This window comes from Lucilia sericata, unplaced genomic scaffold (assembly GCF_015586225.1).
Source record: "Lucilia sericata isolate MDLA Ls3-8-SP2 unplaced genomic scaffold, ASM1558622v1 Contig000069F_arrow, whole genome shotgun sequence".
NCBI lineage: Eukaryota > Metazoa > Arthropoda > Insecta > Diptera > Calliphoridae > Lucilia > Lucilia sericata.
In genome coordinates this window covers 595,141-621,658 of record NW_023994103.1, presented here as the reverse complement: position 1 = coordinate 621,658, position 26,518 = coordinate 595,141, and the positions used below count along the sequence as shown (strand labels likewise).

The 26,518-nt window shown below is 30.0% G+C and overlaps 1 protein-coding gene across 1 annotated transcript in view; it reads right to left on the bottom strand.

The window, feature by feature from the left end:
- Nucleotides 1–24,547, bottom strand: part of LOC119616372 (Y+L amino acid transporter 2) — a 33,660-nt gene extending 9,113 nt beyond the window's left edge. Inside the window, exons 1-2 of the mRNA XM_037972729.1 lie at nt 24,090–24,547; nt 6,639–6,999 (exon numbers count right to left, since the gene is read on the bottom strand). Coding sequence (XP_037828657.1) covers nt 6,639–6,908 — 270 coding nt within the window. The 5' untranslated portion in view covers nt 6,909–6,999; nt 24,090–24,547. The remainder of the gene's footprint in view (nt 1–6,638; nt 7,000–24,089) is intronic.
- Nucleotides 24,548–26,518: the final 1,971 nt, after the last annotated feature.

Genomic DNA, 26,518 nt, shown 5'->3' with positions numbered 1-26,518 from the left:
TATATGACCTTTAATAACTCGTCTGTTTAAATGTTGAAATGCAAAACATGAAATTATTCAACAAGTTGTAGTCGTCTTTCAAATGTTTGTTCGTAAAATTTATTAAATTGCTTCATCCTTTTAAAGGACCTCATATTACTACCAGGCTATTATAAATAAACAACTTTCAAATTAAATTTAATACTTATACCAACTAGAGTACAACTACTACTCATCTACGATGAGTACATTCTTAAGCTAAAAACATTCCTTTATTTGTTTCTTCATTTTATTTCCTGTAGGAGTTGTAGTTGGTGTATGTGTTTGTGTATATCTAACGGAATTAAGGTTCAATTTAATTTCCTTCTCTCTTACCCCCGCTTTACACTTTTACATGTCATTATTATGGATGTTTTTGATGTTGTGTATATATTTTTTTTTTATTCTAGCTTTATTATTAAGAATTTTTCAAGTTATTTCATTAGTTATAGTGATGATGGCAGACATATTTATGGTATGTCTTCATCATAGTATACTGTGTGGGTATTTGGCAAACAGGAAGTAATGCGTTCAAATATGTGGGCATTTTTTTGTATAAAGTATTAAGGGTAGCTGTGCAATTATTACTTATGTATTCTAAACTAGTATATGATCAAAGGAGCACAGAGAAATTTTTAAATATGGTGTAATAATTTGATTTGTTAGAAATTAGTTTTTATAGTAATTTTAAGTACTTATTTTATTATTCATGTTGCTACTGCAGTGGTTTTATTAAAGATTTCGGAAGGAATTGTCCCCATTTGAGATCGTGTGAAATTTATAAGTGCTTTCTTATTCAGCGCCCGATATTAAATAAGAATTTTATTGGCTTTTACCAAAATATTACTTAAATTTGGTCTCTGAAACAAGTATAGGTTATACTAGATTTTTATTAATTATCACGCCCCTTCTAACGCCCATTTTTACAAAAATAAACAAAAAATGGAAAATGGTGATAAATTAAAAAATAGTGCGATTAAAACAGTGAAAAAAGCAATGTTAATATTGCTGTTAATTGAAGGTATTTATGTATATGTGAGCACACAAACTACAATATTTACTCTCCAACTGTTTTAAATACTTAATTTTTCCTACGTACATACATACATATGTATGTGCATGAGTATTATGCTAAAGGATTCTATAATTTAAGCCATCTAGAGTGTCATTAGTAAATGCTTAACAAATTGACTAATAAGAATCAAATGATGGATTGATTTTTCAAGATCAATGGTAATTTAATTAGTAGGATTACAACGAAGAATAGAAGAGAATTATCTTGTATATAGGAATGTTTTATTATTTCCAGTGTTATTTGAATAAAACATCTTTTGATTAAAACGAATACTCATACAGTTTTTTTTAACAAAGAAAAGCAAATTACAAAAAAAAAAACGAAAATTAAATCAAATACTTATACTTGTTTGATTCCAAATTGATTATATAGTGTAGAGGGTATTATGTCTTCGTGTAGGTGTTTGTAACGCCCTAAAATACTGGCCCTACATTCACCTTCAAGTATGTATACCGATCGACGTTGTTCAATGAAATTTTAAAAAATTGATGAAATTAAGTTAAGATTAAGTCTATTGGAATTGGTTGAAATCGTTCCATTATTTCACCAAGCCTGTGTGCATACACAGAGAGAAAAAGAAATATACACGCCTGGTAGCAAATTGACACCAAAGAGTTTATAATTTTTCAATAACATTCGTTGTCAAAATATATAAATACGTACGACAATGCTATGTAACAATTCGTTGTCGAAATCTACATTTTATACACATCCGTTGTCTAAATGGTAACAAACGTGGTAAGCTCACTATTGGCAACGGATTGTTTGTCAATAGTGAGCTTATCACGTTTGTTAACATTTAGACAACGGATGTGTATACAATTTAGATTTCGACAATGAGTTGTTGCAATATTTTGAACATTGCATAGTGTTGCCGTACGTATGTATATACTTTGACAACGGATGGTATTGAAAAATTATAAACAGTTTGGTGTCAATTTGGTACCAGGCCTGTATATTTCCTTTTCCCTCTATGTACATGTTGCTTGGCCTAAGATGGTGTCATGGGTACTATGTCAACCAAAGTTCTTGAAACATTTCAGGATACTCCCCCAATCAGAACGTTTGTATGACATGAGGCGATGCTCGTATACATCCGGCCCTAGAAACCCAGAGATAGAAATTTTTAGAAGTTGCCAGACAGACATTAAAATCCATATACAAGATCCATGATCCATGATCAAGTGGAACATTTGAGGGAATTGGGTGATGGAACGGGTTAGGTATCTATGTACATTGAAAATCCAGAAAGCATGTGTTTAGACTTTCAGCGATATAAATATGTAGGTCTCGTCATCTGTGTATACTGGATATATTAGACATACACAGACATCTTATCGATTACCAGAAACAGAAATTGCGAGACATTGACGCCAGATAGAGGATCGTGGTCAAGAGGAACATTTTAACTAACACCTGTAGAAATCAGCTGCTACACAACGTCTTCGAACTGGGGCATAAAATAAGTATGTGGATCTACTTAAAAAATTCTGAAACCAAGCTATAAAACAGTCTTGAAATTACAATGCGGGTATCCGGGATATTGCGGAATGTGTAAAATGGCATGATTTATTATATATGTATGTGTTTCATTTTTTACATATTATTGAACCAATATTCGGAATATTTACCACACTTATGTGGGTCATATAACATCGAAAAGAAATGAAAGGTTTTTGAAATGTAAGATATATAAATTATTGGATGCCACGCCTCTTTTTATGCCCGTTACTTTTACAGTTATTTCTGAAAATGTGTATGCAAAACATAATAAACTGATGTGCATGAATATACATATATAAATACATATTTTATGTTAAGTTATTTTATATTAAATTTTATTTGAAATAAGCTTCCAATTATGAAAATAATTCAAATCTATTGGATATTTTTATGTAATAACAATAATTTACTGCAGTCCTTAAATAAGTTTCTATATTTATTGAGAAAATAACGGCTGTAGTTCCTTATTTAATTCAAAAAATCTTTGATAGCTAAAATTTTCACTTAATAGTGTTATTAGTATTTTTATAATCTAACGGCTGTATTTATAAAAACTTATTTTAGGTCTATTAAACAATTTTAGGCAAAATTCAGGAAAATCGTATTTATAAACGTGAAATAGCTTAAAACACCTTCAATAAAACATTGACAATTAGAAGAATTTTATTGTAGGCTCGACCCTTCTTTAAGCCAACAATAAGTTGATTTTTAACAATTTTTTTCTCAGATAAAGATTTTTCTGGTAATTTTAGGTTGATTGCGAAAACTAATTATGGTTTCTTTTAAAATAAAATCTAAAAATTCTAATTTTAACGTTTACAAATTTGTAAATAAAATCCCAGAAAATTTTTAAACGATTATATTTTGAGGAAAAAACTCAAATCTAGGCATTATTGGATTAATGCATGAATATTTGACAATATTCCAATTGTCCAGCACTATTTTTAGGCAATTTGGAAATGCCCGTCTATCAACCAAATGATGGACAAAATCATTTAATTTGGCTTTTTCAAAGTTTGTTGGTTAAATATAATGCCATAAAGTAATTAACCATGTAAATTATATTGATTAGTGTTATACTAATGCAAAATATATTCGCCGGCATTAAAATTAGTCAAATATCAAAGAAATTTATCAATATTTGCAAAAATTTATCAAAAATTACAAGGAAAATAAGTAAAAATAAGAAAATGTGTCATAGTGATGTATATTTTGTCGCAAAATATCCGTTATTCGGATACTTTTAATAATAATTTGAAATTATATGTTATATTTATACATCTGAACTAAATAGACATTTATTAAAGCCATATATATATATTTATTTTTCTTAAAAGTTTGTTTTTATTGTCAAAAATCTAATATAAACAAAAATATGAAGTTAAGAAAACCGAATCAACGAATATTTTATCCTAATTGTACGCAACACTAACACATAAATGACAGCCATATTGTACAGTGCTGCCAACTTAAACATAAATCAGCACAATAGTTAATATACGTTTATTATTTGTTTATGAATATCACAATTTTATTAATGGTTTTTAAGGCTAAAGTGTGCTTTAACTATTGAGTGCATTAAAATCAAAATAAGATTTTTTTATAAATACAAGCGTAACAGTTTATGTTGTTAATTGATTAAATTAATTTTTTCACTTGTATCAACAAAAAAATCCATGAAAATGAATTATGTATTAATATTGTATCATTCTATTGACGACAAAATGTATTTACTTAGTTAAGCAAAGAGAACAACCACCTTTAGAAATTTAAACGTGAATTAAAATTATAATATAAGGAACTTAATATTAACGTGAATGTTAAGACAATCCCATCTTAATAGTTTAGCGTTTTTTATTATTAGTTAAGCTTAACGATGGACGATATTTTGTTTTGACCACGAATGAGTCTATTTTATGTCCTTCACCTGAGTGAGTATGTATATGTATGTGTATTCTGCATTCTTATAGATAGCGAAGTCGATTTAGCAATGTCCGTCTGTGTGTCTGTTGAAATCATTTTTTTGAAGACGCCAGTTGTCTTTAATAACTAAATCTTAAATAATTATATCAGACATGCTTTTGAGGTTAGGTTAGGTTGATAGGAGGATGTTTTTACATCAAATCCGAAGAAATACACCTACGCCACTATCGGACCTGTTGTGCGCTCCTTTTCATGGAAAATGTTTGTTGGTAAAAACAAAAACCTTATATAATATTCACTAAATGTATTATCGTCCGATGTTCAAAAAATCAGTTTCCTGGACGTAATTCCTAAGAATTTTCCAATCAGTGTTCGTGAGGGATAATATCACTTCAAAGATATTTGGATCTAATTTCGGCGAAAGCCTGACAATGGCAAAGAAAGTACTCCAGAGTTTCACTGTCCTCTCCGCATGCTCTACATTCGTCTGAATCCACACGTCCAATTTTGTATAGTTGTGCTCGTAATCCTGAGTGTCCACTCAAAATACGTACCATCATACTAACCTCAGACTTGTTCATTTTAAGGAGGCTCTCGTTCTACTCTCGTTAGGGTCACCTCATAGGATCTTTGTGGTTTTACCCACTGTTTCATTATTCCAAGAGGTCTTATGGGTTTCTCTCACCCACAATTTTAATTCTGTCCTCGTTGCTTCAAATGGTTTTGCATTCGTCAGGTTAACTACCCTTCCCTTTAAAGCTATTACATTTGCGCTTTCATTGGGTACCGAGTGGCCTGGTACCCATATGATGTGAACCTTACCTCTGGGAGAGTATTTGGTTAGAGCTTAAGTTTCTTATTGAAAATCAACAAAATCGGTCAATAAACAACTGATATATGAGCAAAAATCTGAGATCACCTCAGAATGTTTCAACCAGCGATCTTAATTCATTACCAGATATTGAACTTATTATTTAGAATCTGTCGGGAACATTTCCGAAATCAATCTTCTACAAATATATTGATGTATATATAGCTAAAACTTTAAAAGTTTATTATAAAATTTTACGTTGAAAAAAGCATTAAACGGTCGGATAATGTTGTGCCTCGTGTAAAGTCGGATAATGTAAAGCCTTGGACTTCAAAATAGTGATTCGATTACAAATATGGAATAATTCATAATTCAAATAATTTCATTATTACAAAAGTTGATATGTAAATCCCATATTAAAAATTTTCCTTATGAATAAAAAGTTTTTATAAAACTTTAAATTAAAACACCTGTTGTTAAATAACAGAACTAGTTCATTCATCTATTGTTCCTGTTAATAGAATTAATAAATATTCATTGTAATTTACCATTCATATGACTTTGGAAATTTTTATTTTGAAAGTTTACAGATGCGAATATAAAAGACATTGTTGTTATTAATGTCAAATGTATTTATTGCGAATATTTTTGTAAATATGAATTTAAATAATTTATAATTTATTTATCCAGCTCAACAAGTGATAAACAGACCTAGTTTTCCTACCTTAAATAATATACATACATCCGAGCTTTTAAGAAAACAAATTCTCTGATGTCAAAGTAATGTAAACAAACTGAACAGATGTGTAACTAGTTATGAACTTCTTAATTTAAATAGTACCCTATAATGGGTATATTGACATTGTTTTATAAAATCTTTCTTAACTTCGCTTAAAAAACTTTTTACAAACTGTATCACAATTTTAGTATATTCCCTAAGATGTAGGGTATATTTGAAGATAAATAAACAATATTCAGCATGTGTCTGCTTATTATTTAATCAACTTAACGAAAAACAAATCGACACGATTCCACATTTTTTTGTTTATAATTAGATTACTCAAGAGATATTTCATTTGTAGTACTGGCACAAGTACTGTTCTTCTAAGTATTATAACTACTGTGTACTTAAATTCATTCTACCGGTTATCACTTGTTCTAATTTATTTAAAAGACAATAAAATACTTGAATTTTATTTGTTTTCTTTTCAAGTAAATTTGCATTTAAAATATTAATAATACATAATAATAAAATACTTTGTTGTACGCTAAGTAGAAATATTTCAACATATTAAAACGATAACTTACCATTGAAAATAGACCCGATGCCACCCAGACAATTAAAGCCAAATTAACACTGCCGGTATTCATGAGGACACCTGTGGGTGAGACAAAAATACCCGAACCAATAATGGAACCCACAATAACAGTGCAACCATTAAGTAGACTCATTTTAGCCTTAAGCGTAACTTCTCCACCGCCATCACCACTATCCGCTTTAGCCGTTGTTTCACCATTTCCATTGACAATGGAATTTTTCCGTGAAGAATTTTTACGATTTAAAGATTCAGTCTCCATGTTGAAATGATTTTAGTTTTCAGTTTTGTACTCTCTCTCTCTCTCTCACGTTCTGTCCCTTCTTTCCAAAAATTTCCGTATTTGTGTTGTTCTGTAAGTAAATAAAATATTAATTTAAAATTAGTGTTTTTTGGGAAGATTTTAAAAGCTATTGAGTAAATATAATATCTATTTTTAGTATTTTTTTCCAAGTTTTATTATATAAACAATGATTAGTTTGTGTTCAAGGCGTTTAGTTAGTAATTTGTTTATATTTTTTCACCTGCAAAATTTCATTCTCTCAAATATTTACGCAAATTATATTGTAGTTTTAAATATTTATCTTAAATTTTTTTTGTTAAACTTATTTGTGGGATGAGTAGGAATGTCTAAATTTGTTTATATTTCTTTGTATGTATATGCATAAAGTTGAATCATTTAGCAAAATGTTTAACTCTATTTGGGTTTTTCAGCTTTGAGGTTATATTTGACCCAGGTGCATTGAAGGGTTAATTTTGTTTTGTTTTTCTGCTGTTATTTTAAATATTGAGCTTTATACTACAAATGTCTGTAATTTTTTACATAAGGCCGAAAACTACATAATATTTCTATCAATTTGAATCAATAAGAATTCCAAAAAAATATTGCAAAATTTAACCTTTGACCTTTATATTGAAAAAAGAAACGATTTTTAAATACTTCGGGAATATAATTTATATTGTATGGGCTATATGTAATATCCCGAAATATTTTATTTTAAATATTTAACCATAAAGTATTGAGAAGTATTCGTCAAGATTTTAGAAGAAATTTGGGTTTTTCCGAAATCTGCTGGATTCAAATGGAAGGCACTACTAAACTGAGATATTGACCATTTTCAGGGGTACGGTTTTAACACCTACGCTATGGATTCTCGTTCCATATGGTATTCTGCATAAACCCAGGATAGCTGGTGTTGGCTCGAACGTTTACGTCGTTTAGTTAGTTTGTTAGTTAGTTAGTTAGTTAGTTAGTTAGTAGTTAGTTAGTTAGTTAGTTAGTTAGTAGTTAGTTAGTTAGTTAGTTAGTTAGTTAGTAGTTGTTAGTTAGTTAGTTAGTTAGTTAGTTAGTTAGTTAGTTAGTTAGTTAGTTAGTAGTTAGTTAGTTAGTAGTTAGTTAGTTAGTTAGTTAGTTAGTTAGTTAGTTAGTTAGTTAGTTAGTTAGTTACTTACTTAGTAGTTAGTAGTTAGTTAGTTAGTTAGTTAGTTAGTTAGTAGTAGTTAGTTAGTAGTTAGTTAGTTAGTTAGTTAGTTAGTTAGTTAGTTAGTTAGTTAGTTATAGTTAGTTAGTTAGTTAGTTAGTAGTTAGTTAGTTAGTTAGTTAGTTAGTAGTTAGTTAGTTAGTAGTAGTAGTTAGTTAGTTAGTTAGTTAGTTAGTTAGTTAGTAGTTAGTTAGTTAGTTAGTTAGTTAGTTAGTTAGTTAGTTAGTTAGTTAGTAGTTAGTTAGTAGTTAGTTAGTTAGTTAGTTAGTTAGTTAGTAGTTAGTAGTAGTTAGTTAGTTAGTTAGTAGTTAGTTAGTTAGTTAGTAGTTTGTAGTTAGTTAGTTAGTTAGTTAGTTAGTTAGTTAGTTAGTTAGTTAGTTAGTTAGTTAGTGTTAGTTAGTATTAGTTAGTTAGTTAGTTAGTTAGTTAGTTAGTTAGTTAGTTAGTTAGTTAGTTAGTTAGTTAGTTAGTTAGGTAGTTAGTTAGTTAGTTAGTTAGTTAGTAGTTAGTTAGTTAGTTAGTTAGTTAGTTAGTTAGTTAGTTAGTTAGTTAGTTAGTAGTTAGTTAGTTAGTAGTTAGTTAGTTAGTTAGTTAGTAGTTAGTTAGTTAGTTAGTTAGTTAGTTAGTTAGTTAGTTAGTAGTTAGTTAGTTAGTTAGTTAGTTAGTTAGTAGTTAGTTAGTTAGTTAGTTAGTTAGTTAGTTAGTTAGGTAGTTAGTTAGTTAGTTAGTAGTAGTTAGTTAGTAGTTAGTTAGTTAGTTAGTTAGTTAGTTAGGTAGTTAGTTAGTTAGTTAGTTAGTAGTTAGTAGTTAGTAGTTAGTTAGTTAGTTAGTTAGTAGTTAGTTAGTTAGTTAGGTAGTTAGTTAGTTAGTTAGTTAGTTAGGAGTAGTTAGTTAGTTAGTTAGTTAGTTAGTTAGTAGTTAGTTAGTTAGTTAGTTAGTTAGTTAGTTAGTAGTTAGTTAGTTAGTTAGTTAGTTAGTTAGAGTTAGTTAGTTAGTTAGTTAGTTAGTTAGTTAGTTAGTAGTTAGTTAGTTAGTTAGTTAGTTAGTAGTAGTTAGTTAGTTAGTTAGTTAGTAGTTAGTTAGTAGTTAGTTAGTTAGTTAGGTTAGTTAGTTAGTTAGTTAGTTAGTTAGTTAGTTAGTTAGTTAGTTAGTTAGAGTTAGTTAGTTAGTTAGTTAGTTAGTTAGTTAGTTAGTTAGTTAGTGTTAGTTAGTTAGTTAGTTAGTTAGTAGTTAGTTAGTTAGTTAGTTAGTTTAGTTAGTTTAGTTAGTTAGTTAGTTAGTTAGTTAGTTAGTTAGTAGTAGTTAGTTAGTTAGGTAGTTAGTTAGTTTTAGTTAGTTAGTAGTAGTTAGTTAGTTAGTTAGTAGTTAGTTAGTTAGTTAGTTAGTTAGTTAGTTAGTTAGTTAGTTAGTTAGTTAGTTAGTTAGTTAGTTAGTTTTAGTAGTTAGTTAGTTAGTTAGTTAGTTAGTTGTTAGTTAGTTAGTTAGTTAGTTAGTTAGTTAGTTAGTTAGTAGTTAGTTAGTTAGTTAGTTAGTTAGTTAGTTAGTTAGTAGTAGTTAGTTAGTTAGTAGTTAGTTAGTTAGTTAGTTAGTTAGTTAGTTAGTTAGTAGTTAGTTAGTAGTTAGTTAGTAGTAGTTAGTTAGGTAGTTAGTTAGTTGTTAGTTAGTTAGTTAGTTAGTTAGTTAGTTAGTTAGTTAGTTAGTAGTTAGTTAGTTAGTTAGTTAGTTAGTTAGTTAGTTAGTTAGTTAGTTAGTTAGTTAGTTAGTGTTAGTTAGTAGTTAGTTAGTTAGTTAGTTAGTTAGTTAGTAGTTAGTTAGTTAGTAGTTAGTTAGTTAGTTAGTTAGTTAGTAGTTAGTTAGGTTAGTTAGTAGTTAGTTAGTTAGTTAGTTAGTTAGTTAGTAGTAGTTAGTAGTTAGTTAGTTAGTTAGTTAGTTAGTAGTTAGTAGTAGTTAGTTAGTTAGTAGTTAGTTAGTTAGTTAGTAGTTAGTTAGTAGTTAGTAGTTAGTTAGTTAGTTAGTAGTTAGTTAGTTAGTAGTTAGTTAGTTAGTTAGTTAGTTAGTTAGTGTAGTTAGTTAGTTAGTAGTTAGTTAGTTAGTAGTTTAGTTAGTTAGTTAGTTAGTTAGTAGTAGTTAGTTAGTTAGTTAGTAGTTAGTTAGTTAGTTAGTAGTTAGTTAGTAGGTAGTTAGTTAGTTAGTATTGTTAGTAGTTAGTTAGTTAGTTAGTTAGTTAGTTAGTTAGGTTAGTAGTTAGTTAGTTAGTTAGTTAGTTAGTTAGTTAGTTAGTTAGTTAGTTAGTTAGTTAGTTAGTTAGTTAGTTAGTTAGTTAGTTAGTTAGTTAGTTAGTTAGTTAGTTAGTTAGTTAATTAGTTAGTTAGTTAGTTAGTTAGTTAGTTAGTTAGTTAGTTAGTTAGTTAGTTAGTTAGTTAGTTAATTTGTTGGTTTGTATATACATCAAATCCCAAGAAATATGTAAATCTAGGCCTCTATAGGACCTGTTGTGCGCTCCTTCACCAAACCCACCTCCTCCGGTCTACTAGAACAATGACAACTAACCTATCAAAGGCCGCACTTAATACAGTGAAGGTTGTATTTATTTCCTAAAATATTTGATTATTGTGAACATAACTTTCGGTTTTTTCTAGTACGCTTAGGTTATTTCATTCATATACAAAGATGACATTAAAAATACAATTAAATTATGCATATTTATATTCATAAATATTTTCCTCCTGCTAACATTTGTATTTTTAATGAATTATATAAATAAAATGTTATACTGCACACTTCACGTGTTGTCTTTTTTATTTAAATTTTTTTGTTCTTAATTTTTGGTTTGATTTTGACATTATCATTAACATAAAATAATTATTTGTTGTTACTGATTTAATGAATTTCACAAAAAATGACGATAATGAGATCTTAAAGACTGTCACCATCTGTTACAGACTCTAGAGAGTCTAGCTGATTTATTGCCAGAAGATACGAAGAAAAGATTTTTGAGAAAGAAAGGCGGAGGCAAAATTTTGAATAAGGAAGTGAGTGAATTTCAAAAGAAATATTAAATTTAATATATATTTTTTTTAATTTATTAAATCAAGTAACTAAATAATTTACAAAAAATATTAAATTTATTTATTGCACTGCGCACTGAATAATTAAGAAATACATGACTTGCTTTTTTTTTAATAAAATCCAGTTAAAACGAGTATTTTTAAGTCTAGATGTCAGCCTCTTATGACTCTATTTATACATTAAAATTCCTTTTAGCTATATAAACAAAACAATTGATTGATTTCGTTTCAATTCACAATTTATATATCTACTACGACTGATGCAAAATATGACGACACACTAAAATTTAAATTAAATTACCAACAATTTAATTCAATCACTAATTGTTTAATTAATATGTGAGAAATGTGTATACATTTTGTGTGACATATGTTTAATTTTATGACTACATGCTATAAAACTGATAATTAAATTTATGAAATTTAAAATTATCAAATATTTTGGAAAATACTAATAACTTAAAGCATAAAACTAAGTCAGCAGCTTACATAGAGCGCTTGAACGTTTTTGTACGTTTTTAAGTATTTGAATCAATTTAGTTGAACTATTTAATTTTCTTAAAAATAACAATTATTGTGTATTATTGATAATTTACATTAGCATAATTGAAGTATCGTTTGTGGGATGATCTAGTTTTACATATTTTATATAATGTTCACATAAAAATAAGTGAAATAAGTTTCTACATTAGAAGGTAGTAACTGATTTCTAAATCAGCTAAAAATTTTCCAGGGAGTTAAAATACTAAAGTTATCGAATTTTGTTATTTTGTTATTAGTTATTAATTAAATCACCATTTTGATCCTATGCTGGTGCAGCGTTTCCTTTTTTTATATAAATATATGGTAGCTACATTAATGATTGGACGTATATGCGATCGTATAGTTTAGAAGAAGAGAAATTAATACTATGACTGCCTCGCTCTGCAATAGCTCAGACCGGGATATCTTGGTACAAGCTTCTTTCATAATGTGGACTATCCGAAGAATGGTCATTAACAACTCTAATAAAATTTCATAGATGTCTTCTAGGGCTGGACCTCTAGGTGGTCCGTTTCATCAACAAAAAGGACTAATGCCGTGAAAACCACAGCCCTATTGTGTTACAAAGTACACCACTGGTTGCAATTTATATATTACATGAACAAGTATAAAACCTTGTTAAAGAGGTCTATGGATCTATGTATAGCATAGGTACCGCTGAAATGACAAATGACTACTAGAGATATTCTAGCATGCGTCCAACCAACGTTAACATAATGAACGAAGACACTCAGCTACACCGCCGAGTTTGGTGCCACACATGTGTTGGTAGCTCAAAGTTTACTGCTAAGTAGTCTATACATCATCATCAGACATCATCAGTATGCAGGCGGGCATGTATTCTTTTCAAGATATTTGGCTAGAATCATCACGTTATGTAACCATGACCTCACTAAAACTCTTTGTGGTTCAGAAAAGCTCAGTTATTGGTAGATTGTGAAATGATTGAGACTTGTACTCCCGTTTTCTAAAGGTCTTGTTATTTTTTTCTATAGAAACGAAATATTGACAGTTTTCAAACAAAAATTATTTTAAACGTCAGAATATCTACCAGTTAAACGATAACCCAGGAATGAGATTGTGGTCCTTATCTTTAGTTCATCTCGAAAGCCTACCATTAAGTTTTATATTACTATAAGGAGATTTAAAAGCATACAGTACTCTTGGTTCCCCATTGTATGGTCCGTACCAATAAGTAGCCATTAAACTCTCTATTAAGGTAAGAAGATTCTTAAACTTAAAGTGCTTTCGGATTTCCATGGTATGATCCGTATCAATAAGTTGAAACGAAGTTTTGAACATTTTCGATCATCTGATCGATCCCCAGTTAATCTCGAAAGCTAACCATAATTTTTCTATTAAGGTAAGGAGATTCAATATCTTACATTACTCTCGATTTCGATTGTATGATCAGTACCAATAAGTAGAAACCAGGTTTTGATCAACATGAACTTTTAAAGAGTTGTTCAGATTAATATTAAGAGTTCCAAATACTTTAGTTTTTTATTATTAGAGCCATTCGCGAAAACTAATAACTGATCTATACAGATCGTAACAAGATGGTTCCTTAAAATTCTAGCAAATAAGCTACATATGGTTAGGGCCCATTGTGATACCCTTATAATTTCCATTCCCATATGTTGAGAGAATGGTTTCCTTCAATAATTTCGTTGACTATTTGGTTTTTGCGGTCTTCGTGAAAACAAGCCGGTGTTCTTAATAAAAACCGATCATGTTTATTCGTGACGCATCTCTGTGATAGTCCAGATCATGAAAAAGAGCTCTACCAAGATAGAGTAGTCTGTGCTCTTGTAAGGTTGGGCAGTCACATAGAAGGTGTTGTATCGATTCCACTTCCTCTTCGTCCAAACAGCTTCTACAATAGCTATAATGTAGGTAGCCCATACGCACCGACATATGTCCAATCATACTGTACACAGTAATTGTACTAAACAATATTTACTAATTTAACAAGTAAAAAAGTATAGTCGGGCGTGGCCGACCATATGATACCTACACCAGTTATGAATATTAAATGTGATTTATTTTTCATAATAAAGCATTTATCTTCAATATTCCCTTGTTCCGATACATTTAAGCAATTTATGGATGAAAAACTAATTTTCTGAAAGAGGATTTATATGGGGGCTAGGGGCAAATATGGACCAAGCCCGATAAAATTTTGTGAATATATTTATATTTACATAATATTTTATTGTGATGAATTTCATCGCGATATTTGTGTTTATAAGTTAATTTGGGACATTCAAGTAATTTTCTGAAGGGGACTTTGTATGGGAGCTAGGGTCAAATGGGGCCCGATCTTTATAAAATTTGGCAGGGTCATCAAGGCTTCTATACAACTTAGTTGTGCCGTATTTTATCGATATGTATATTTAACATAATTATGAGGTCAGAAGTCCTTTTCGGGGGGATCTGTTCTATGGGGGCTAGGTGAAATAATGGACCGATTTTAACCACTTTCAATAGGCGTCCTTGCGTGCCAAATTTCATACAATTATCTTGAAAATTGCGACCTGTACCTTGCACACAAGGTTTACATGGACAGCCAACCAGCCAGCCAGACGGACGGACATAGCTTAATCGACTCAGAAAGCGATTCTAAGCCGATTGGTATACTTTAAGGTGGGTCTAGGACGAATATTTTTGTATGTTACAAACATCAGCACAAATCCAATATACCATCCCCACTAAAGTTGTGTAGGGTATAAAAATGATCGTCAAAAAACATGATTAAACGCCATTATCTACAATCAGCCAAACTAAGCATTAGGGTATATAAACTGTCGTTTTATCTAAGTAAAATACGTTTTACTAAACTTATTAGAATTCATTTTATTTTCAATTCTAATTGATATTTATTCATAATTTGTAAATATTATCGGTATAACAACAATTGATTGTCATAAATAATTTCCTTTTGTTCTATAGTAAAAATCCGGAAATTGTAAAAAGTTTAAATGGGTATAATAAGTACATTCACTTTTTTTAATTGACAAAAATTAAAAAGAGAGGCTTGTTTATAGGAAAGGAAATCGAAAATGTGATTGAACTTTCAAAATTATTGATTAAGAAATATTTAACAAAAAAATATATTGACAATAATACGTAACTTTTTTTAATAATTATATTAAAAAAAGTATTAAAAACCATTACAAATAATGCGCTACAAAGTTTGAAGAAAGATTTTTATCGAAAATAAAAGAAAAAAACAAATCTATTAATTAATTATAAAAATTAAAAACCCCATAAATGGTGTAATAAAAACGTTCATTTGTTAGAAATTAGTTAATATTCTTAACAAGTGATATTAATCGTTTTTTCTCTTTCCTAAGAAAAAAAAACTATTTTGCATAAATTAACATAAATTTATTTAAATATTTCTTTTATTATTAATTGTTATGTATAGAAGTTTATAGCTTAAGGTAGATATACTATGAATACAGGTAAAAAAATGTTTGGTGGAAAGAAGTGTTACCACCTGTGAAGAGGTTAATAAACTACAATTTAAATCTTTTCTATTTATATATTTTTTTTGTTTTACAAGTTTATGTTTATAAAACAAGAACAAATTTTTAATAATATGTATATTCAGGGTTTTTAATTTATTTTTTTATTTTGTATCGAGGGAGATTTTTTAGTGTTAAATTTTAACTAAGAAACTGTGTTAATTTTTTGTTAATGGTTGAGTTTTACAAATGATTAACCAAGCCTAACAAGACAATAAGGTTTTAGTTTTTGGTTATAAAGAAAAAGTTTTATTTATAAGATTGAAAGTTAGATTTTGAAAAACAGACAGATCAACAAGTGAAAATAAATAATATACGCTAATTATTTGTAATTAAGCTAAGTCGCCGGCAAAAAAGAACTTTCAGAAATGGAAGTTGGTACTGAAAAAGTACTTAAAAAGCAATGAATTTAGCATATGCTTGCCATAGGAAGGTTAACCTTTTTTTGCTCTTAATTAAAAAATCAAAAAAGCATTATTCGAAAGATCATGGCATAAACAGTTGAAAGTGATTACGGGCATATTGTTATCGCGGCTGTTTTTAAATTAGCAAATTCTGGACGTCCAATTTTGAAATACCTTTTTCAAGCATTACTGGTCGAATAACAGGCTCTAAGGCGTCAATTGCAGCTGGTTTATCAGCATAAAGTTGATACTTCACGTGCTCCCACAGGAAATAATCGAGAGGTGTCAAATCGGCCGATCTTAGAGGATAATTCTCAGGTCCATTTCGCCGCATGGCAAGTTGTGTCAATCAAAAAATTATTGATCACGACAACAATCACGGTAACAATCTTCAATACAATATTCATCGCGAAACAAGCTCCGGGTTCATTTTAGATTAAATAATGTCCGATGATACCCAAAAACCATGTATTTTTCTGAATAAAATGGAATCGGTAGAGACTGTTGTGTTTGGGTCTCTCTTTATATTTATCAATTTTGTTTATTAAATAACCCGTTGGTCCCAATTGGGGGATCGAGCGGGCAAGCGGAACATTAGAGCATTGTCACTCCGATGCCTCAGATACTAAGTGATAAAATCGGTCTGGAGATCTACTTTGAAAACCGGGAAACCAAAATATACAACCTAATTTATAAACACAATTGTTGGTTCTAGGAAGAAGTCCGTACTATCAGGGAATTATAGGACTGAAAAAGAGTCATAACCGAATAGTCTTCAAGTAATAAACACTTCATAATCGAGGATCGTCGGCAAGGCAAGAGCTTGAGAGAGTTAACCTGTTGAATGTAGAATCGTCCGATACAAAGAGGTCTGAATTAAAGAATTGGGAGAGAGAATCCCATACGGACACTTGGAATAATGGAGTGGTGGGAAGACCCCAAAACTAGGAGGACGAGAAGTCTCCTCCAGAATTAATGAGTCCGAGGTTAGTATGATGATGCATATTCAGAGTGGACGCACAGGTTTACGGATTCAGACGAATGTAGAGCATACGAAGAGGACAGTGAAATGCTGGAACAGTTTCTCTGTCTTGACCAGGCTTTCATTGAAATCAGATCCAAATATTTTTGGGAGCGATATTAGTACAGATATTACATGTCTCAGAAACACTGAATGGAAAGGAACTACGTCCAAGAATCTGGGTTTCAGAACATATAAAGTTTTTTCACCACAATTTTTTAAACCATACCAAAAATGGTCCTCAAATGCTAAACAAAATTTTGCGCAATAAAAATTTCGAAGGAGTCAGTCTATAAGGTGTGCAAAAGGATGACTGATTTTGAAAGTAAATTTGAAAGCGTTGTTTAATTAATCTATGCATGATGATTTTCCAGAGTATACTTATCATAAATGTCAAAAGATGAGTACATTAAGACTCTTAGTTTGACAGTTAACACTTTCGTAAGTTCTATCGGCCTTAAAAACACACACCCTGTATTATTTGGACTTAATTCGAAAGAGTGCTTGAATTAGACTAATATTTTTATATTTTTACCTCATCCTTTTATAAAATTAAAAGACATACAACGCATAACAATAGATTCAATCTATTTAAAAATAACTCAGCTTTTGCGTATCAGAAATATAAAAATGTTATCGCAGACCTCTTTTGTTACAAAAAAAATCTTAAGGTTTAAAGCATGAATTACTTTTTCTTCCAAAAATATACAAAGTTTATTAACTTTTAAAGTTTAAAAACATTAAAAAAGAATCTGTGTTTTTTTTTTTGTCTAGGTTTCTTGTTAAAAGTTTTGAAACTACAATTACCTTTCACATTTTTTGTGTGTGTTTCTTTTGAAAAATTATATTGAGTTCATTATAAAGATTGTTTCGTTTTTTTTTTTTTTTTAATTTTTCTTGCCAATACTTTTTAGTAAATGTTAAAAAAATAATATTTTTAACATTTACCAACAGAACAACTAAGCAGCAGCAGATAATTGAAAAAAATGTTGCCAACTCTAATTTAAATTACAAAAAAATCATAATTTTAATAAAAATTGAGAAATATAATAATGACATGTTTGTTTGATTTTTTCAGCCATTAATTATGATTGACTAATAGCAATTTTTTTAATCCAAGTATTTTTTTAACAATTTCAACAATTATTGATTACAGCATAAAACAATATTTAACAGTTAATAAATCTTTATGTTTTCCAATTATCTGTAATTAGGTGTAAAAAACGAGGGAAAAAATCACTCAGAATTATAATTAAGTATAATCGAACATGATTTTTTAATACGCACAGTTTAATTTTATGTTTTTCTTTAAAAGTGAGCCCGGAAAAAAAAACCACTGAAATGTAAATTACCAATTTTATGAATGTTGCAAATTTTATTAAGAAAACTGGTAAGGCAAATGTAATTTACCGGATTTTTTTTTAAAGAGTATAAATTATTTTTGTTTATGAAATTTTTGGAAAGATACACACAGTAAACAGTGTCATAGTGATAATCTATTTTGTAACTAAACGAATGGTATAGTTTTTACAAAAAGCTAACTGAAAAATAACGAGGTTATAAAGGTAATTAGAAATAACATTTCAAAGATTTTTGTTTTCAATAATTACACTAATTGAATGATTTACTTCACCAGTTTCTTAAACACAATGGTTTCCTAAAGTTTTACATTAAAACATTTATTTCATCTATCAATTTTTGTTTTCAATAAAATTTATCTGAAAGCAGCTCATGTGGGTCCACCTGATTGTAGTCCCGTTGTAATAAATACACATTTAATTCAAACATTTTTGTTCTCAATAATTTTAATGTTAATCAGATCTGAAAAAATGCACATAGGCCACATAGCGCCTTTATCAGATTCTCTGGTGGATATCAAACCAACGGCCTCTATACGTACAGACTAGAATAATTAACCTACAGAGTTTAAGAATCACTCTAATGGGTTATAAAACTTACGATAGGACAAAATGCAAAATTTGTTCTGAACTTTTATTTAAAAAGCCTTTTAACAAAGAGATCTTGTCTTTTTTAAATGTAAATTTTTTTCAGAATTTTAACTCAATTAACCAAATCCTGTAAACCATAGAAAATGCTGTAAAAGCTTACAAATATATATAATTTTTCCGAAAGTTATTGCCTTTTTGTATGAGATCTCCACAGTTCACGAAATCTTGAGGATCCATATAAAATAATATAAAAGCTTACACAATAGAAGCTTTTCCACTAAAGCTTTCACTGTTATATCCTGTTAAATTATCATAGACAACGCTATATTTATATATATATATTTAAAATCTTTCATCGATACATCGAAACTGATCCGATGTTTTATCGCAAAATTTTTTTCAGGGATGTTGCTAATTTTTGGATTAGCGTGATTTTTAATATGTCCACAACAGATCCACAACAGATCCTACAGACGTCATTACGCCAAAAAAATTCACCGTTTGGTGTGATTTGCACGATCGTGTCATCATCGGAACTGATTATTTTCCAAAATAAGCTAAAACTCGCGTTACGAAAATGTAACTGTAAAATGACATTGAACTGATTGAGATATAGTTTCGAAATTCTAAAAATTAACCTATTATTTGACCACCAAGGCCGCTTTAATTTGACGTTTCGATTATTTCCTATGGGGCAATGTAAAGTCACTACACAGAGGGAACAAAGATTTTTTTAATTTATAATTTTATTATATTTTTCAATAACATCCATTGTCAAAGTATGTACGGATAGTTGTCAAACCAAGAACGAAAATATAATAAATACACTTCGTTATCAAATCAACAAAAAATAATAATGTGTTACCAAAATGACAATGCTATGTTGTCAAAATCAGAACGATGCATCGTTGTCTAAATATTAACTGTAGGCACACTTTTTAAAACTGATTGTATCAATTTCGGTACTTTTCCATCGATTTTTTTCCTCTGTGTTGTTTATAATAAACCAGCATTGATACCTTGGGGACATACATTGTTCATGGTAGTTGCGACATACCGCTATCAATGCTCGAAAAATAGGTCCAAAATTGGAAGTCCAGAAAGTTTTTCGTTGGGACCATGTATTGATATAAAAATAGATTTGTTTATTAAATTTTCCTTGTTTGCGTCAAGTTCTATTGGACTTAAAAACCACACGATTTATATAGCAAAAGAATTGATGTCTCCTTAAAAATTTGCAATTCAAGAAGTTTTGTTTTCTATAATCTTATTTTGATTATACGAAATTATCGAAACGTTTGGTTAGATTAGATATTTAAGGTTCAAAATATATGTATCTGTATAAAAAAGGCACTTTTTTATGGCAAGATTAAGTCCTGGAAAGAATAATTCAATCTGATATTTCCGGGCAATGTGCAAATCAACGAATAGCCATCGTTAGACTCAAAATATTTTAAAAATCATCATAAAACAAAGATCTGAAGTCGAGTACAATTTTGAATTAAACATGTAAAATCGTATACCCTTTTTGAATACGATTAAGCTTTAGTAGGTCAACTCTAAAAATAAAATTACAAGCTACAAAAGTTCCCACTGCAACTGGATCTTGTCTCCAGAACAACCCGAGTGTTACTCGGTCAATGATTGTCCACTCAGCTGTATTAACCGAAAGTTATTTTCCCAGGAAAGAACTATCGCCGACAGTCCAACTGTTACATACATATATTTTGTAAAGGGTAACACAAGCAACCTTTTTTGTGAATCGTACTACTGTATAGACTTTTAGAAAACATAATAAATCAATTCTTTCTTTGTAAACTAATGTTCTTCCTAATGTTATGTTGTATTGTTAAACTGCTAATTACACTTATTTTCCATTTATTATTTACTTGTAAACATTGCATACATTAATAACTTTATTCGTCAAATATTATTGATTAATTTATAAAATCCATTAGAATACAATCGCTTATTTTTAGAATATTGTATTTAAATCACACATTAAGGTTAGATTAATATCAGCAATTATTAACAAATACTTTTACACAACAACAATTTAGTTCAAAGTAAATTGCTCATTTGTAGTAATAATGACAAATTTTAATGTCAACAAGAGAGAAGACATTGTTTCAATTAAGTTTTGCGACATTAAGCAGATTATTAGGTGATGTTTCGTAAGTTATTTAATTTCGAAATGTAGACAGATGAAAGACGACAAAAGTAAATCTACTTAGTACATTAAACTTAATAACTTTGAAGATGTAGTTTAGGTTTAATTAGTGTGACATGTTTTTAATTGATGTTTTATTATATTTTTTTGATAGATGAATTAATACCTAGCTATTCTAGCAGTTCGGAGGGACAGTTGGGAATTAATCTATCACTTACCCCTAGCCACCTACTACACTTTTGACTAGGTATTTTAACATTCTTAAGACAAGGAGGAAGACAATCGTCACTGCATAAATTACAAAGTGATAATTAGAAAGCTATTGCAAGGGAGTCAATGTTGCCCCTAGCCACCAATTATATATTTGACTAGGTATTTTAACATCTGCTTGTACTGGGTGGAAGTCAATCGCCACTCCATGGATGCATAGTTTAAAAAGTGGCAGTCAGAAATCATGGCAAAGAGAGTCCATGCATGGCAATTCGCTTAAGTTAGTTTTTTAAGCGTATACAGTAAAGTGACTACTGTCTTCGCTTTTGTCTACAACGAAAACATTCGTGACGAAAGACTAATTGGAGCCGACTATATGGTTAGACTTTAGTGGCTGTTCAGATGCATTAACTCTTTGTCAAACTGCTGCAAAATTCTGTTCGTAAATTAGAAATGTAATGTTTTTTTTTTTTTTAATTTTTTGTTTTTCTTAAAAATGTTTGCTTATCATAATAAAACCGCAATATTTATTTGGGGAAATTTATGGTCTTAAAAATATATACATACATTCATGTGTATAAAGTTAAACACCATGTAAATTTGTTTACCTTATTCGGCAAGTTCCGTTTTAAAGTTTCCGAGGGCATATTATATCAGACATTTAATGCAAATTTGATAAAAAAATGAATGAATTATGCAAAATACATAATATAAACCACAAAGTGATTGATAACTATTGCAAAAGTTTTAAAGGGCAATTATAACTATTCAAGGAATGGATGTGTAATTATCACAGCAGCTTTTGGAAATTGTCCACCTCGTAACCATATCTAGAGAAGCTTAATAGAGTAAACACAAAGGATTTTGAATTATAAGGTTTTAGGTTAGGTATCGACGGCAGCTGCTAGAAAAGCAGCTCACTTGGGTCCATTAAGTTGGTCCCGTTGTGTTACCCTTGTGGTCGCAGGAAATGTGTTCTAATGTCACTCTCTGCTTCCAGAACTAAACCAACCGGTTTCATTTATAAAACATAGGATATTCTTCAGACCTATCCCAGAAGAAGGGAGCACCAAATTGATGTTGCCTGCTTTCAGCGAATGCAGGGCAATAGCAGAGTCTCATCTTCTTCTTCATTATGATAACTTCTACATTAGACATTATATAAAAAGCCTAGTCTTCTGGCGTGGTTGCCTATGACTTAGTGTCCTGTAATTACTGATACAAGCGTTCTTATATGCTCTCTTCGAAAACCTATAAGCAGCTTAGTCTGAAAGCATCTTATAGAGGCCAAATAGACCTCGAGGTCTGACAAGTGGTTTCACTAAACCACCTGATTTGGGCTTTCCCATACAGTTCATTAAGAACAAGATTCTTACAATTCGTAAAAGAGATACCAATTAAGGTGTCGATTTCCTCCTCAACCAACATCGCGCCTTTTATGGCTAGTTCATTAACTATACAGTTAGCTTGACATTTAACGTGGCCAGGGATCCATATTAGCGTGATAAATGTCCGCTCCTGTTAGCCTCACAAATTCGAGCCTTTTTTGTTTAAGTTGCTTAATCGTTTGTTTTCATAAAACTTGCTTTTCAGATATCTCCACAAAAAGAAGAACCCCAGACCCCCTTTCTTCGAAATCATTCGTGATAAATTGTGCGATTTGTTGGCATGTTGTTACACCCAAAACTTTCATCGTCACAGTAATCGATGTTTGAGTTTGATGAAATGTTTTACGGATTAAAACACGTTCGTTTAGCGAATATTTTTTCATAACAAATTTGCCATGTGTCTATTTTGCGACTGCCAAATATGAACTGTCATGTTTACCAAAATGGCGGCGGACTCCCTGTATTAACTAGCCTAGGGACTAGTCTATGAATTAATCTTTGGATTAGTAAACGAACTAGTCTATTGTGTATTCTATATTATTTAGTTTATAGACAACTTTATGAATTAATTTTTAGTTTAGAATAGACGACTCTAATGTCAAATATATATATAATCTAATAAACTGTCTAGAAGAGAAGAGAGGAATACATAGCTATTTTAAGAATCTCATGTAGGAACACCTCTCATTCGATGCGCATTAATTTACTGAACACGAGAAAAATAAAAAAATAGTTTTTTTTTGAAAGGGGCCTTAGTTCCCTATCTTAATATAAATCTTTTCGAAATGGGTCTCAAAATTTCCGTATTTTTGAATTGATTATAAAAAAAGAAATATATTAAATTTTCTTTTTAGACAAAAATTATTTTTATTGGTCTAAAGAGATATTGAAATATGTAGGTTGAAAAATTGTTTGGCATTTTGTTTGGTTCATTTCAGAAGTTTTTAGATAACATATTTTGACATTTATATGCATCTTATAAAGTCGTTTTGCGGACAGAACTAAGGAACTTAACTTAAGGAACAAAGACCCTTTTCCACGGAACAAACAATTGTCTAGTCTACAGATTTGTGTATGTCCTACTCTACAGACTTGTCTAGTATTGTCTATAGATTAAGATTATTGTCCAGACTAGTCTATGGAATAGGCTATAGACTGGTCTAGGGGGAACTAAACCTAAAGCTTGACTTCAACGATTCCCCAACAGAAATATCAAACTTAGGTTTTTATAAAATTAGAGAAATTATTTGCTGTAGTAACAATTTTTAAAAGCTTTGCACTTGAAAAATTGTTTACATTAATTTTTAAAGATAAAACATTATTTTAATACATATTTATTATTTACGCTTTAACTTTTTTCAATTTAAATTTAATTAATTTGTTTTTTGTTTTTCTTTACAGATTTGCAAATACTTTAATTTTTTATCCGGGTAAGTTAAAATTTTATCATTTTCCCTACACATGCCATAACTGACGCATAAATAATAATATTTTTTTTTTTTTTAATAAATTTTTTTTTTTTAAAGAAAAATAAACAATTTAATCATTTCACTGAAATAATTAACATAAACGTTTATAGTATAAATACCAAATTTAACAATTGTTGACATTAAAAAAATAAAAATGATTACATATATTTTTTTTTTTCAAAAAAAGATAAAATTAAAATTCATCTGTACCTTTTAACTTTAATCTAGAAGAACAAACACACTTCTTTATTGTAATTTTAACTTTTTGTTTTAAATATGTACAGCTGCCGTTTCTGTTTAAAATTTATTGAATGTTAAAAAAACCCAAATTCACTAAATCACGTTTATTTAAATTACTTGACAAGTACTACAAGCTTGTATTGGTGGAAGGACCACAAAAATAAAACCACCACTAAAAAAGCACAAAAGGCGCGCTAACAACTTTAAGTTTTTACTTTAAATCGTATTTTTAATATCTTTGTAGTAACTGCTGCATGTTGTTAGAACTTAAGGGGTTGACCAGCGGGTACAGTAGAAATTTATTATTTTAAAACCAGAACACACACGATTTTTGTTCTATTTTTCTGAAATTGTTGTTAAAGTATTCAAAATGTAACCGTATGAAGACCGTCGCTTTTAAACGTTCTATACGATTTCAACAAGTAAAAGCAACTAAAAAATTGCTTTCCAAAACCCATAGAATCAACTCTTGTTCAGAAAAGTTTTATTGTGGATTTTTTCAGTCATTTGTTATTGTATTTCTGTTTGATACTCATGCTAATACGTTGAGGTTGTAAGCTGTTTTTGGTAGGTTGGATTTTGTAGATTTATGTTCGCTGCGAACATGTTCGATTGTTCGATTAAAGATGCCGGTAAAATGTTGGTTTTTACGTTACTTTGAAATTGTAGATAGATATTAGGTTCTTTTTTTTTAATTTGGAAACTGGTTTTATATTCATGAATTTTATGTGATTGTATCTGAAAGATGTTTTTAGTTTTAATTAATGTTCTAACGTGTTTTGTTAGTTGAAATATTTTCGTTTAAGTATGTATTATCTACAACTTTCACAGGATTATTTAGTTTGAGAGTTTATGGTTGGAAAATTCATTTATGTATAACTAAACTTTTGCACATTTTGAAATGTTTGTTAAAAACCCAGTTTTAAAAAGGATTTATAAAACATTTGAAATCTCTTAAATAACTCAAATCAAATTTTCGAAAGTAGGTAAAAATAGTATATTATGAAAATATGTAATATGTATGTAGTATTGCGTTTTGGGATTCAAAGGAGTCTCGTCTAAATGTTAGTTTGTTAGTTGGATATACATATGTATACATACATTAAGTGCCTCAGGTGGGAATCGATCCCACCACCTCCGGTCTACCAGACTGGAACACTAACCACTAACCTACCGGAGGCCATGTTTGTTCTAAATAAGAACAAACATATTAGCATTAGACCGGCCTTAATTAGATAAATAATGTTCGAAAGACTTAATGTATCTTCTAATGGCATGGTAGATTTTGATGCTAAGGAATCAGAAACTTTTGATTTTCTGGGCATGAAAGTGCGGTGTCTGCTGAGAAAAGAACTCTCATGTAAGATCCGGAGATTCGAAGTCACCTTGTACAGTGGATTCACCGACGAAAGTTAGGGTGTATTTCACTGTTCTATCGATATTACAATGGAATATGTTCCTCTGAATTAAGGGAAGTTACACATACACGTATTTCCTGCTGGCCTAAGAAAAAAAAAGATATTTTTAGAAAAGCATACACATTGCGAACATTAATCCAACTAAGATCACGAAAATGAGGAATCAAAATCATATTCATATTGCTAGCAATTTGGAGAATTTGCAAAAATATCAAAACTTTTTGATCCAACCGAACGGCTCCTTACTTTAGGCGAGCTGGCCAAAAGCGGTTATAGGACACGTCATCAATGTATACTGGACACATTGGAAGGTTATACACAATCGTCGGACGTGCCTGATCGTATACCGGGCACAGAATGTCGGAAACTTTGAAACGCTGATCGCAGATAGAATGTCTTGGTCAAGCGGAACATTAAAGCAAATATCAGTAGGAATCCGTTGTTACACGGATGGCTCTAAATTGGGAGACAAAATGGGGCTGGGGTTCTATATTGAAGACCCAGAAATATAGCACCATTTACCAAATCATAACACAAGCTTCCAGGCACAAGTACGAGCAATAACGGAATGCGTAAATTGGATTAGAATAAATATGGCGCCCACAGCGCTTAATATATTTATCGACAACCAGAAGACAATTAGGGCGATATCAGGTGATAGAACTAAATCTAAGACCGTACTGGATTGTAAGAAAGCTTTAACTGAATACTCTCTCATCATATGGTACCAGCCCATTTGGGAGTAGTCGGTAACGAAAGGGCGAATGTAATAGCTTTAAAGGGAAGGGAGCTCGAGGCAGTTAACCTGACAAACGCAAAACTATTCGACGCAACAAAAGCTGAACTAAAAATGTAGGTGAGAGAATCACATAAGGCCTTTGGAATAATGAAACAGTGGGTAGAACCACGAAGATCCTATAGGGTGACTCTGATGAGAGCAAGACGAAAAATCTCCTCAAAATGAGCAAGTCTAAAGTTAGT